The sequence below is a fragment of the Thamnophis elegans genome, chromosome 2 (genome assembly GCF_009769535.1).
Source record: "Thamnophis elegans isolate rThaEle1 chromosome 2, rThaEle1.pri, whole genome shotgun sequence".
In the NCBI taxonomy this organism is placed as follows: Eukaryota; Metazoa; Chordata; class Lepidosauria; order Squamata; family Colubridae; genus Thamnophis; species Thamnophis elegans.
The window spans coordinates 3092580-3107085 of record NC_045542.1 but is presented as its reverse complement, the minus strand read 5'-3'; the positions used below and the strand labels follow the sequence as shown (position 1 = coordinate 3107085).

Sequence of the window (14506 nt, the reverse complement as noted above, 5' to 3'; positions counted from 1 at the left end):
TCTGTGTTTGTGTTTGTTTGAGAGAGAGTGAGTGAGAGAGGGAAGGGGGTAGGAGAGATAGTCCAATCCAACTTGTGTGTGTGTGTGTGTGTGTGTGTGTGTGTGTGTGTGTCTGTTTGAGAGAGGGAGGAGAGAGAGAGAGGGAGGAAGGAGGGGGAGGGAGAAGAAAAAGAATGAAGGAAACTTTTTCGCAAAGGAGAAAAACAAATGCTGTCGCTTTAAATCGGAACTGAGCATGCCTGGCAGTGGAATTCTGGGAGTTGAAATCCACAAGTCTAAAAAAATTTGAAACCCCTGTGTCAGTGCCTCACCAGCCATAAACCTCACCGCATGTCACTGAAAAGTACATCTCTTTTTTTTGGCTTGGTTGTAGTATATATCTATGGCAATGTTATTCTTTTTTATTTTATATTGATCCATATGCATTCTAGGAGGTTTTCATCTTCGTTTTGTGCATTTCTGTAGCAATATAGTGGTCCTTTATATACAGTACAACCCCACCTTCTCTTTTATTGGGTATCAGATCCCTAAAAGCAATACTGCCATTCAATTGAGAGAAGGGGGGTGGCTGGATTCAATTCATTAGTATTGCCTGTGACAACTGGTATTTTATAACTTGTATCCTGGCGAAGCACCCTGAAATATTCTCACCTCTTGGGGAATGTATGGGAGGGATGGCCATGTGGCTTGTGTCACTTTGATAGCCAATGGAAGATAGCCATGGGGATGTATGCTTATCCGTTTCTCAGGGCAGCTGGTAAAATGACATCTGCGGACTGGCTAAATCTGCATCCGGTGAAAGGGAGGGGTCTCTACTGATTTAATTCTACTTGTCTTGCGTAAGGGTATTCAGACGCTGCTTTGAATCCATTGTTGCTACTTCTGTTTAATAAAAGGTTCCTTTTGAAATACTTCATTTCGAGAGTCTTCACTTTCTCAAGTTAGGAGGAGATGCAATCCTTACATAGGGTCTGGTTTATAAAAGGCTACAAGTTTATGTTAGGGTCTCCAACTTCACCTGGACAGCTGCTGCGCACTTCCTTGACAATCTTAATACATCTTTTTTCTAAAAAAAAGCTTCTCGAAAGAAGGTATCTGTAGACGCTGATCCTCCATTAATACTAAACTCGCTCTAAACTAAATATTTATCATTTTTATACAATATATGTATAAAACTGTGAAGACCATTAAAGAGGGGATAGCTGCAATCAATATTCAACATTTCTTTTATGACCTAGATATGAACTTGTGATGCAATTTGTAATGGATGGAAAGCAGTATGCATGGGAGATTTTTACATGTGCATGCCTTTGCAATTTGCAGGAAATGATAAAGCACTTTGATTATTGCCTTTGGTGGAAACTCAGCAAAATGCAGAGATCTCTATCTATTCTAATTACTGGGATAAAATTACAAGGAAGTAAATTTATATTCGGCATTGCGTTGAGCTATGCCACCTAATTCTCTCTCTCAACCTTATTAATCCCAGTTAATATTCAACTACTAACACATTCATCCATCACTAAAACAGTACTTTATAATTTTCTCCGAGAACTTCAATTAATAAAAGGATCAGACAAACAAAAAAAGAATAATCCTGAAATATCACTGCTTATTAACAATCAACTGGATACCAAAGTAATAACACAATTATTTATTTTATGTATAAACGATTTTGAAAAGCAGAGCAAAATGATAGAAAAACTAAAAAATCAAGAGGTAAAATAACGTATTTGTATTGGCTCAAAAATCTGCCTTCTGAGAATTTTCTTCCTATCATTGATTCTTCTAAACTTTAATTAGGACAGCCAAAAACTGTCAGTGTTTCGGACAACTGAGCGAAGTCATCGCACAAAGCCTGGAATTCATCATCCTGGCATTCATCTTCATCCGGCCATCTCTCGATCCAGGTGTTCCTTGTAATGAGGTAGGAAAAGCTAGAAATAGAAACAGGATAGTTAAAAACAGCCCTGCAGGGAAATTAGCTCAACTGTCTCCCGTTGGAATAATGTGCTGGGCTTGGATTGAATCCAAATATCGTTTTTAATCATTTCATCCTATGAATATGAATGAATAGAGCCGAGGTGGCGCAGTGGTTAAATGCAGCACTGCAGGCTACTTCAGCTGACTGCAGTTCAGCAGTTCAGCTGTTCAAATCCCACCAGGCTCAAGGTTGACTCAGCCTTCCATCCTTCCGAGGTGGGTAAAATGAGGACCCGGATTGTTGTTGGGGGCGATATGCTGACTCTGTAAACCGCTTAGAGAGGGCTGAAAGCCCTATGAAGCGGTATATAAGTCTAACTATTGCTAATATGACATTTTAATTTCGATTTTGTTTTTAGGGTGAGAAAAGAAACTTTTCTTTTTTCTTAAAATCCGAATCCTGAAACAACTGAATTCTTGAAAATTCAAATGGCTCCTGCCGTAAAACATGGTTGCTACAACAATGGAAAAATACACCCTCGGGTGTTGCAAGATTTGGCAGTATACAGTACAGATGTGATGAATGAATGAATTCAATTATAAATCAGTTTTATCTCATAGGTTGCTTCTCCCCAGTCTAAGGCTTTACACATTTCAGTTGACACAAATAGCAGAAAATTGGATCTGAATGCTAAAGGTGTATACAATCAACAAAAATTTAGAAGTATGTTGGTGGAATTCAAATGGAATGAAAACAATGGCTCCCAGCTAGAACTTCTCAAAATCAACCAGACAAGGAGAATAAGAGATAGATCAGGCTTGTGATAGTTAAGACAATCCTAAATTCAGGGGGACTTTGAGAAGTGTGAAAAAGTGTGAAAAATCCTTATGTTGCTTTGAACGGTTAAATCACCCAAGCAGTATTTTGATTTTCTCCAGGTAAATCGGTATCAACCTTAATCTTTCCAAAAGCAGCTAAAACAACAAGTACATGTTCCTTAAGATACAGTGATAATCTATCAATTTTCTTTCATGTATATATCTGAGTGTATAGAGAAGAACAACTAGATCAGAGGTGGGTTCCTACCAGTTCGCACCTATTCGGTAGAACCGGTTCATCAAATCTACCGAACCGGTTAGAAGAGGTTCCACCAGTGGACCCGGAAAGCAGGCCACACCTACAGAAGAGGGTCCAAACTTTTTTGAAACCCACCACTGGTCCTTGGAGATGATTATTCTACACTATCATGCTCATATTTATAAAACTCAGTGCCTCTGTGGAAGGTAAGGATGACTACTGCGTTTGTGGGGCAATCAGAACATTGCGGGTGTTGAAGTTGTTTTAACGCAAAACAAAGATGCCTTTTAAAAAACAAGTTTGCATCATATTCTTATGCACGCCAGTGCTGTGTGTGGGGTAATTTAAGATGGTTCTGACAAGTGTCGTCGGCATCTTCATATCCGGTCACATAGGCGGCAAGCCACTCCCATCCGGTCACATGGGCGGCAAGCCACTCCCACAAAGGAGGCCACACCCACAGAGTAGGTTCAAACAATTTTTGAAGCCCACCACTGAACTAGATGCAACCATTCCCCTATTGAACTGTCTGTAAAAACAATGGTGGAAATAATTCAGCACAAAGTGAAAGGAAATGATTGGACTACTAGGTCTGGGCTGCAAAAATTTGGACAACCGCTAGACAGTATCAAAGACACGCAGACAACTTTTATTCTTTGCTGAGTGAAATGTTCAGATCCTTGCAGGCCTGAACTGGAGGCCGTGGGAAATCTGTGGTTGTGATAGAAAAGACCCATCCAGGCAAGAACAGCTGTTCAGCAGGACACAGAGCATATGGACTGCGTGGCTTGAAGCATCTGGGCAAAAGCATTAGATATTCCCAAAGAGATTTTGTGGGGCAGATGATGCCATCCATACATGAAGGAATCTAAAAATCCGAGTTATGGGAATTCCACAGTCTTCCCTACAATGCCATACATAACCTACCCAAGTGGCATCCAATAAATCTGAAGAAGAATGGCTATTTTGGTATTAAAAGATTCAGGTTATGATTGCTTTCAAAGATGTAATACAACATTCTAGGGTACTGTAAATATATTGTTAGGGGTTCTGTGGATTTGGTAACAAAAATAGTCTATAAAAGTTTAGAAAATTAAAAAAAATAGTGAAATACATACTCATCTTTCATGGGCCACAGGTCACTGCTGAGACCCCAGACCAGATAATTATTGTCCAGCTTCAAATTCAGAGACTCCTGGCATTTCCTTTGACTTACATATTGGCGGGCCTTTGCTTGTGGATTTCGGTCAGTGCCTGCAGAAATTAGATAGAATCTGAATAAATATTTCAATAGGGACACGGTCTTACATTGGCAAGTTATGTTAAATAACCAGAGAAGAGGGAATAGGTGTATTTAGTGGGTGCATTGGCCCTTTCTTCAACTTCTCTTGGCCCATATTTATCACCTTGGGGCAAACAAACCATCTTCTCAGCTCTACCTTTTTCCTCAGAGAGGCAACACAGATACGGCAGCATCTGATCCTAAAAAGCTTGAGAGCCGAGGTGGCGCAGTGGTTAGGGTGCAGTACTGCAGGCCACTTCAGCTGACTGCTATCTGCAGTTTGGCGGTTCAAATCTCACCAGCTCAAGGTTGACTCAGCCTTCCATCCTTCCGAGGTGGGTGAAATGAGGACCCAGACTGTGGGGGCGATATGCTGACTCTGTAAACCGCTTAGAGAGGGCTGAAAGCCTTATGAAGCGGTATATAAGTCTAACTGCTATTGCTATTGCTAAAAACCAGTTCCCTATATCAGTACTAGAGCCCTTTTCAGGCTAACCTCAGCTGTCTGTGGATCATCCAGGGAAGATTCCTATTAACAGAAGTGAAAGGAAGGCCACTTTTGCAGAGGGAAGGACGACCATTGGCAGCCCCCCCCCCAACAATAGATCCTTCTCACACTGGTTGGAGGATCTTCTGATTCACTGGAGCCGATTGATCAGGATACAGAAAACGGGTAGAATGCTAAAAATGGCTCCTTCCTCTTTTTCTGATGTAACTCATCCCTAGCTCCTCATCCTCACGGACAAAATCCTTATTTGAAACAGAAACATTCTGTTTAGAAAAACCCTACGGTGAGCTTGAATTACAGTGATGAGGAGGAGGAGTAAGATGTCTCCTTCCTTTAAAACACAGAAAAAGAGTGGAGAGATCCATTTAAAGGCAGTCTCCTCTTACAAGCAAAAGAGTTCACCAGACCTCCACCTGTTTCGGCATCCTTACTGTAACCAGAAGCATTAAAAGGGAGACTTTGTTGTAAGAAAGCAGACCGAAATCCCCTTATTCCTTTTGATAATTCATGAATAAGGGAAGTTTGAAGGAATTACTGAAACGCATTTGTGAGGATGATGAATCCCAAAGTGTTACCAAACAAAATTGGGAAATATTCAATCATGCACATTTTGAGAGACCTTCTACCTGACTGCCAATGGGAAATACTTTACTGTTCCATAGAAAATGTGAGCTTCTGTGCAATAAAATATGTCCTGAGTATTTTACACACTTACAAATAAGGTTTTTAAGGGCTGCCCTCTTCTGCATTTTGAGAGAGAATTCTTACCTCTTTTAATAACTTCTAGAACTTCCATGAAATAGATATCATTACCATCTTTTTCTTCTATTCGAAGCAGCTTGGTTTTGTAGACTTTTAAGAAGAAAAACAGAAACAATACTCATTAAGACAGCTGATTATTCTTGACCACGAGTGGCGCAATCAGAGAGGCACAGGTGCTGCTAATTGTCGATGGAGATCCAGTTGCCTTTTGGAAAAGCAAAGATGCTTTTTTCAAAAGGCAACTGGATTTCCTGTCTTACCAAGAAAGTCCGGTTGCCTTTTGGAAAACCACCTTTGCGACAGGTACTGCTAACCTTTCCACCTAGACTACAGGCACTTCCAGGCTGGATCTTTGTGGCAGTCTAGAATCCTCCAGGTGAGGCCGCTGAGTACTAGCTCCACTGTGGGGTTCATGGACGCAAATTGTGTATTTTCTCTTGAATGTTGTGTTTCTGTGAGTGTGATGCTATTATCAGCCATGTGAAGTAGTCCAGACAGGACCTATGGCCAGATGGACTAAATTTACTTTATTTCTAAGGTTGCATTAACAGAATCTTGCAAGCCCAAGAAACTAGGGAGGGTTTGGGGGAAGACATTTGCTCCACTTGAATTCCTTTTGGGTAGGCTAAGCTGCCCCTTGTCTAGCCATCTCCCAAGGCCATTCCCAGATACCATTACAGGTTTCTTGGACTGACCTTGGGAGACAGGAGGAAGATCTGCAGCCTATCTAGGCAACAGTTTGATGAGAGGCAGCTCGGTCTTTGTGTGTTTCAGAGAAGACCCTCCCTAGTTTTCCATAGACTAGAAAAGGAGGACGGGAGAAATACTTCCAGTCTTCACGAATCTGTTTAATGTAACTTTATGCTAAAGATCCTGCTGACGTGCCTGGTTGCTCTTCCTCCCTGGAGTATCTCGGAGGGCTAAGCTTCCAAGAAGTCCTTTCCCCCTTTTGTGAAAACGTTCACCTCCCTCCACTTCACAGCACTGTAGTGCTTAAACTCTGGGTTTTGAAGTTGGGGCCATGCAGATTTGAGAGTGAAAATAGTGTGTGTGTAGAGCATGGAATTGCTTTTTGAATCTCGGTGTTTTGGCTCTGCTTATTCATTGATCCAGATCTATTTCTAGGAGCCCAGAATTGTTATGCTACACTTGAGGGTCAGTAACATCTCAACAAGCAGCACCAAAATTTATTATGAATGAATTCAAATTGGCTACTCCAAATCATGGCTTCTTGTTAATGGGAAGTAGACCGTTAACAATGAAAGGCACCACTGCATTATTAATAAGATTCTACAATATAAATACCATAATCCACATTTGGCTCGCAGGCTTTTTGAATTCGTAACTGAAGATCAATCTTTTTCTGCTGGTTGATCATGGAACAGGTTTCTTCAAGGGGAGAAAAGAGAAGACAGCACGTTGAATTGATTATTGAGGTTGCATGTTCTCATTTAAAAGATATTGCTAGGGAAAAATATTCCATACTGCCTCTTCCCCAAATCTTCCATTTTGTTGCTCATGTACAAACTTTACTTATTTATTTCAGCTTACCTTCTGCACATCGGCAGATGTTACCGTGACATATCTTATTGAGAAGGCCTGTTCCTTTATCTGGATGGTAGAACTTGGTGCATTTTTCATCTAAAAGAAGAATTAAAAATTATGTCCATACGTCACATCAAGAAATCTAGGATGATTATAGTTATCATTATTTAGAAGAACAAAGAGTAACCCATTTTCTCAAAGAGATTTCCAATTTGGGGCATGTCTGACCTGATAATTCAATGGAAACTTATCAAGAATGTTGATTAGCTGATTGAGTTTTATTAAGCATTTACCTGAGAAGCACAGAGCCCTACAATGCAATAAGAAAAGTAAGAAAATAACCCATTATATAATGGAGTTAGGAAGTTGGAACATGGACATCTGCAGAATTCTGCTCCTTTTGTCAAATGGAAGTTTTGGGCATGCATGCGATGCCACAATTAACATGCAAAAGGTGTGTGACTTGTGGTGTTTTACTTTTGCCATTCTAATCTCCGTTGATGCCTCCTGTATATGCCACTTTTTGAAGGTATAAAATAGACTCAACTTATGATCACAATTGAGCCCTGAATTCTGGTCAAAGGTCGTTGCTGTTGTAAGTTGAATCTTCACATGACTAGACTCAATTTTATAATCATTTCAATTATGGTTGTTAAGTGAGTTACTGCAGTTGTTATCTAAACACATGGTCATTAAGCAAACCATGTGGTTGTAAGTCTGAATCCAGTTTATCAAAATGGAGGTTTTTTGCCAGAAGACTACCAGTATCCATGATTCTTATGGTCTAATATAAAACCAATGCCTTCTAGCATTAAAGTCTCCAATTTAAGGGAGCTTCGGTGCAAAATTACATATAACAGCTGAGGTGGCGCAGTGGTTAGGGTGCAGTACTGCAGGCCACTTCAGCTGACTGTTATCTGCAGTTCAGCGGTTCTAATCTCACCGGCTCAAGGTTGACTCAGCCTTCCATCCTTCCGAGGTGGGTGAAATGAGGACCCAGACTGTGGGGGCGATATGCTGACTCTGTAAACTGCTTAGAGAGGGCTGAAAGCCCTATGAAGCGGTAGATAAATCTAACTGCTATTGCTATTGCTAAAAACAGGATCTTGGTGTCACTGGCTTCAGAAATGGAACAGCTTGCCACAGACAATTTGCCATGGCCAACCTACTGCAGCCCGCCCGCCACAGGACGACTCGCTGTGGGACAATTCAACAATTCAATTTAATTATTTCAAATAATTTAAACATTATTTCAACATTTCATTTTGTCCGTCCTTTTGCACCTTTTCTTTAATTATTCTATTCTACCTTTTCTTTGATATTAGTGTAACTGTTGCTCTGTGGCGAGTTAGTTAGAGCCGAGGTGGTGCAGTGGTTAGGGTGCAGTACTGCAGGCCACTTCAGCTGACTGTTATCTGCAGTTCAGCGGTTCTAATCTCACCAGCTCAAGGTTGACTCAGCCTTCCATCCTTCCGAGGTGGGTGAAATGAGGACCCAGACTGTGGGGGCGATATGCTGACTCTGTAAACCGCTTGGAGAGGGCTGAAAGCCCTAGGAAGCAGTATATAAGTCTAACTGCTATTGCTATTATGCTGTGGTGAGTTGGCTGTGGCAGGTTGGCTAGTGAGTTGGCAAGGTGGCCATGGCAAGTTGGCTGCAATGAGTTGTCCTAGGCTCCAATAGCTCTGTTTTCTGCTCCTCAGGAGGCAAGCAAAGGAAACTCATACCAGAAGGCTGCCAAAATACTGTACAGAGCTCTGTGTCAATAACTTTCAACGTTCTCAAGTGATTCACTCTTCACTTCAGCCTTTATAAAATGGGTATATTTTATAAAGTATCAATTATTGTTGGGTATTTTTGCCTAATTTTGCCAAGCTCCAGTATGTTGAGTTCCTTGGAAAGACCCAATTTGGTCTAATGGTTAAAGCACCAGGCTAGAAAGAAGGAAAGTGTGAGTTCAGCTATGAAAGCCAGCTAGATGACCGTGGGCAAGTTGTTCTCTCTCAACCTGATTCACTTCACAGAGTCGTTATTGTTGGGAAAGTAGGAGGATGAAGGAGTGTTCGGTACGTCTGCCATTACCTAGATTGTAGTAGCTGTACACCTTGACTGATCCCGGCTGAATGAAGCCAACTTCAAAATGCTTGTGCATCTTAAATTGCAGGCATTCCTTATCAATGTGGGAGACCTGGGATGGAGAGAGAAGATAATTTTGTGAGCGCTAGTTTGCCCACGGAGGTAATAAGGATTTTTTAAATATACTGTAAGTTCCATGTGTATAACCAGAGATGCAGTGGAGCAGGTGGGAAAGGATCTGCCAACCAGAAATGGTCAACATTCCATCAATTCAAGGCCTGGTCATTTCGTGGACAGGGTGAGTTCCTGTCACTGTGCCATACAAACTAAATAAAATAATTATGAAATAAATAAAATAAAATCTGTATAATTTCAAAGGAGCTACTTATTCCAAGTTGGGTGCTCAAATTTGACCCAATGATTGCCAAGAACTAAGTCCTATAAGTCTGTCCCAGTTGTGCAGAATAAAAGTTAACAATGAAAAAGGTTCTTATATGGAGCGGAGCAGCAGATTGAAATGGTGTCACAGAAAATACTGGTCAAAAGTTTTAGAGTACTAAAACACTTCTGACATATCTTCTTTTTGTTAATTAATTAATTAATCTATTTATATTTCATGCTTCTTCCCCGTTTTGAGTCAGGAGAAAACTAGATTGGCACAAAATTGGCTAAGCCCGTTGCCAATTCCCATCCTGCCCGTTGCCCCTCTATTAAATCACTACAGTCACTGGACTCTCCTCCAAAGGAATAGGTGCTGAAGGCTAATTTCACATGAGTTGGAGATCCCCGTGAGCAGTGACTGCATGAAGGGGGAAAATACTGTTTCAAGGAAAGATCCCTTCAGTCGGTCTTAACCAGAAACTGTGAACAAGATGCAGGGACTATATAGAGCAGAGTTCCCTTGAGCCATTCGGAACTGGGTTGCGGAAATGGCAGGCGAGTGTGTGCGCATCCTCACCTGTGCAAGCAGTGGATGAGCGTGTGCGCGCATGCTCCATTTGCGTGTGCGTTATGCATGCATGCACGCCACTTGTGCAAATGGAGCTGTGTGTGCTTCAGATTTCAAAATGAATGGGGTGTACTGGCACACCCCATCCTTCCCTCTGCCCAAAATACCCATCTGCCATTTGTAAGTCAGGTTATCTGACAAATGGCAAGATATGCTGTTCTAACTATCCACTGAGTGACTGAGGTTGTTTCCAAAAGACAGCTAATGCTTGGTGGAAGGGAAAACAAAACTCAAGGAATCTACCAAGGACAGGGCCATTCACCATCCTCATTATTATGTCAGAATATAGATTGGTAGCATAATTTGGACTAGCATGTTTGCTGACTCAAGGACTGGTGGCATCCACATCACTGCAATCAGGGCCGGATTTTCCTATAGGCTAACTAGGCTTCAGCCTAGGGCCTCAAGATCAAGAGGGGCCTACATTCAAATTGTTAGCAAAATTAAAATTACACTATTCTAAAAACAGTGAACACTAAAACACTGAACCGAAAATAAGGAGAAATTCTACGCAGATGACTAATAAACAAACATAAAAATGTATTGGTTAAGATCGTTCCAGCGCCGCGGCAGTTGGGGAACCTGCCCACGTTCCCGGCACCGGCGGTCGGGCGAGAGGCGCGGCCGCTCAGTAGTCGCCCCGTTGACACGGAGCCCACCAGCGGCCAGGCAGGTGAGGGCGAGGGGGCCGAGCCGGGCAGCTGAGCACAGCAGGGGAGGCGGCTGGCCTCGCTGCCTTTGCCGCAGAGCAGAGCCGCCCTCCGTCGGGAGGCCAGCTATATATATTGATATATATTGATATATATCACAGTAATGATGTATTTTATTGTCTCTCATGTAATTTACAAACTTAAAAATGGGAGGTGAAAGGGCCTCATAAGTGGAATAGCCTAGGGCCTCTTTTCATCTAAATCCGGCCCTGACTGCAATCATGGGAAACAGACAGGAGATAGTACTACATTTATCCATATGGATAAATATGGCAAAAATGTGATATTTAAATATAATGTATTCCATAATGCAAGAGATTATTACATCTCTTTCTTACTAGATATATGATCTGTTACAATCAACAATGAATTATGTAGATTTAGTTTGCTGAATATACATACTATTTTTTTCAGTATAACATTCTTCAGTGTTTGCCTAGCAAACCAAATAACCAAGCATGCAACTACTCAAAGAAATTGATTCCATAAGTATTTACCTTGTCTAAGTAAATGACAACAGCTCCTTTCTGAACCACATTACTCTCAGTTTCAAACTTGGAGATGTATCTGTCGACTCCTTTAGAAAGCTAAACAATGAAAGGAAAGCAAGGATGATATTTATTTCAGGAGTTGCAGATGATTAAAAAACATGGAATTGCAGTCATTTATACTGGCACTGTGTTATATTTATAGCAAAATCTGAGAAACTTTGAGACAGCCAAAATGGGTTTTAATATTAGTAATTTGCCAAAGAAATTGCACAGCACATTGTACAATTCTACATGAAGCCGCTGGGAGAGATCATCCGACGGCACGGGATAAAATACCACCAGTATGCGGACGATACTCAGTTGTATCTGTCCGCCCCGTGCCAGCTCAGTGAAGCGGTTGACGTGATGTGTCAGTGCCTGGAGGCTGTTAGGGTCTGGATGGGGGTGAACAAGCTGGCTCTCAATCCTGACAAGACCGAGTGGCTTGTGTTTTTCCCTCCCAAAAATTGGCCATGTATTCCATCTCTCAGTCTGGGGGGTAAAATTATACGCCCCTCAGACAGGGTTCGCAATTTGGGAGTCCTCCTGGATCCACAGCTGACTTTAGATCACCATTTGTCGGCTGTGACCAGGGGGGCATTTGCCCAGGTCTGCCTGGTGCACCAATTGCGTCCCTACCTGAACCGGGAGGCTCTCACAACAGTCACTCATGCCCTTGTGATCTCAAGACTGGACTACTGCAATGCGCTCTACATGGGGCAGCCCTTGAAGAGTGTTCGGAGACTTCAGCTTGTCCAGAATGCAGCCGTGCGAGCGATTGTGGGTGCACCTCGGTACACCCATGTTACACCTATCCTCCGCGAGCTGCACTGGCTGCCTATTGGTCTCTGGACGCGCTTCAAGGTGCTAGTCGTCACTTATAAAGCCCTACATGGTGTTGGACCTGGGTACTTGAGAGACCGCCTTCTGCCAATTACCTCCCATAGACCTATTAGATCCCACAGATTAGGCCTCCTCCGAATTCCATCTGCCGGCCAATGCCGGCTGTCGACCACCCAGCCTTCTCTGTGGCTGCTCTGGCCCTCTGGAACGAGCTCCCCATGGAGATTCGGACCCTTGCCACCCTTCAGGCTTTCCGTAAAGCCGTTAAGACCTGGCTGTTCCAGCAGGCCTGGGGCTGTTGAGTTCCACCCCTACTCGAATTGGTTATGCTTGTTGTGATTTTTTAAATTGTTTTGTATTGTTGTTTTGTCTCTGTTTTACTCTTTTATATTTGTTCCCCTTCCCTCCTGGTTTGTCAGCTGCCCTGAGTCCCTTTGGGAATAGGGCGGCATACAAGTCGAATAAACCACTAAACCACTAACCAAATCAAATTCTTCCAACAGTCAAATTTTGGGTCAATATAGAAATCACTGCTTAAAGTCAACCCCCCAGAAAGTTAAAATAGTTAAAAATTAAAATAACCTTGACTAGATTCACAAAGTTCTGCAGAATCAAGTCGTACAAGACGTTGATTTTTTTTTTAAATAATGCCTTTTATGTGTCATTGAAATAAAATTCAGTATCTTATTGATTTATTTACTGGTAATGAAGATTCATTCATTCTCTCTGCAGTTTTAACCATATAGGCAAGTGATTAACTATAACAGATTCTCTAATTCAGCATCTTCAGTGAACTACAGAAACAGCCATTTCAAGCCCCATGCAAAGCTTGCCTACCCTTGTAAGGTCTTCAGTGTCAGGGAGAAAACCAGTCAGCATAGAAACATCAATTATTGTCATTGTAGAATCAACTTGTCCCAGATACCTAAAATCAAGAATGAAGAAAAAATGACCAAAGATGGATTTCCTAGTTCACAAACAATTTCTTCTTCATTGCTATGAGGGCAGTTCTGGATTTTTCAAAATGTTTCATCTTGAAGGAGAGAAATCTAGCTATCAGTGATGAGTTGTAAGCTGTACACAGCAGTAAGGGCGTACCGGAGCCAGCCTGGAGCACCGGATACCATTCCGGTACGGTGCTCTGGAGGGCCCACCCGCTCGAGCTCCTTACCGGTCTTTTAAGTCTTCTGCACTTCTGCGCAAGTGCTCCACCGAGCAACTGAAGCGTCGTGGAGGCTCATTGAGGCGCTAAGACGCATCCGTGCACTGCATGTGTGCATGCTCTGCGCACCTGTGCACCTGTGCTGCACGCATCCATGTGGACGCCGCTGGGCCCGTTCCAACCGTACTGGTTGAAACAGATCCGGAACCCACCACTGCTAGCTATGGACACATCTTATAAGCTGGCACTTGAGCCACTGCAATGTATGTGCTCCTAACTCCCATAACAATTTTCAGGGAAGTTTTTGCAAGGTTTATGAATTTGGGTGAAAACTGAATAAGAAGCATTAAGGCATAAAATGGAATGTATTTTTTGTTCTTTAAATGGCAAAACCAATGACTATCATTAGTCTCACTCTATAGTTCTCTTAAGTCCAGCTCAATGTCTGATGAATTCATGAACAAGTTTGTAGAATCTTCCCATCAACCTGGAATAAATTTGCCATTATCTTCTTCTGGGTTATTTTTCTCAACTTCTGAGTCTAGTCTACAGTTCTAGAGTCCCCTGGAGGTTTCCCATTCGTGTACTGGCCATCCTGCTGTAGCATATTTCAATTTCTACATCCCTAAATCAATCTGAAGGACCTGCGGTGACTTAAATCCTGCTCTTTGTTTCATCCACCAACAACAAAATGTTACAAACTAGGATGGTGCACAGAAAACAGATCAATATACAAGCAGAGGTAGAGTGTAAAGCTGGGGAAAGTATAACTCTTTTCTTGAAAAATAACACAAGTGCTTCTCCGAGTTATTACTCCAAATATCCTGTTAACAATCCAAAGTTTTCTTTAACATTCAGCATTCTTACCTAGTGCAGATTTTGAGCCTGAGGGCTCCCTTGGCTCCCTTTGCCTGCTTTGCATCTAAAAATTACAAAAGAAATGGGAGAAATCAGACAAATTCTTAGCAACCTTTTTAAGTGAAAAGTTTGACTGTCCAACTGGCCATAACATCTTCTTGGAAAACAAAGCATTAATCTAATTGTTTTTGCTTTCTATTTCTATAATTGATTGGGTTTT

The 14506-nt window shown here is 42.0% G+C and overlaps 1 protein-coding gene across 1 annotated transcript in view; it reads right to left on the bottom strand.

Moving 5' to 3' along the window:
- Positions 1-1639: 1639 nt before the first annotated feature.
- The window catches only part of C3 (complement C3), a 74418-nt gene continuing 61551 nt past the window's right edge, over positions 1640-14506 (bottom strand). The window contains exons 32-40 of the mRNA XM_032210180.1: positions 14296-14350; positions 13104-13191; positions 11391-11480; positions 9181-9286; positions 7105-7194; positions 6859-6942; positions 5560-5643; positions 4120-4255; positions 1640-1937 (exon numbers count right to left, since the gene is read on the bottom strand). Of these exons, the coding sequence (XP_032066071.1) occupies positions 1796-1937; positions 4120-4255; positions 5560-5643; positions 6859-6942; positions 7105-7194; positions 9181-9286; positions 11391-11480; positions 13104-13191; positions 14296-14350 (875 nt within the window). The 3' untranslated portion in view covers positions 1640-1795. The remainder of the gene's footprint in view (positions 1938-4119; positions 4256-5559; positions 5644-6858; positions 6943-7104; positions 7195-9180; positions 9287-11390; positions 11481-13103; positions 13192-14295; positions 14351-14506) is intronic.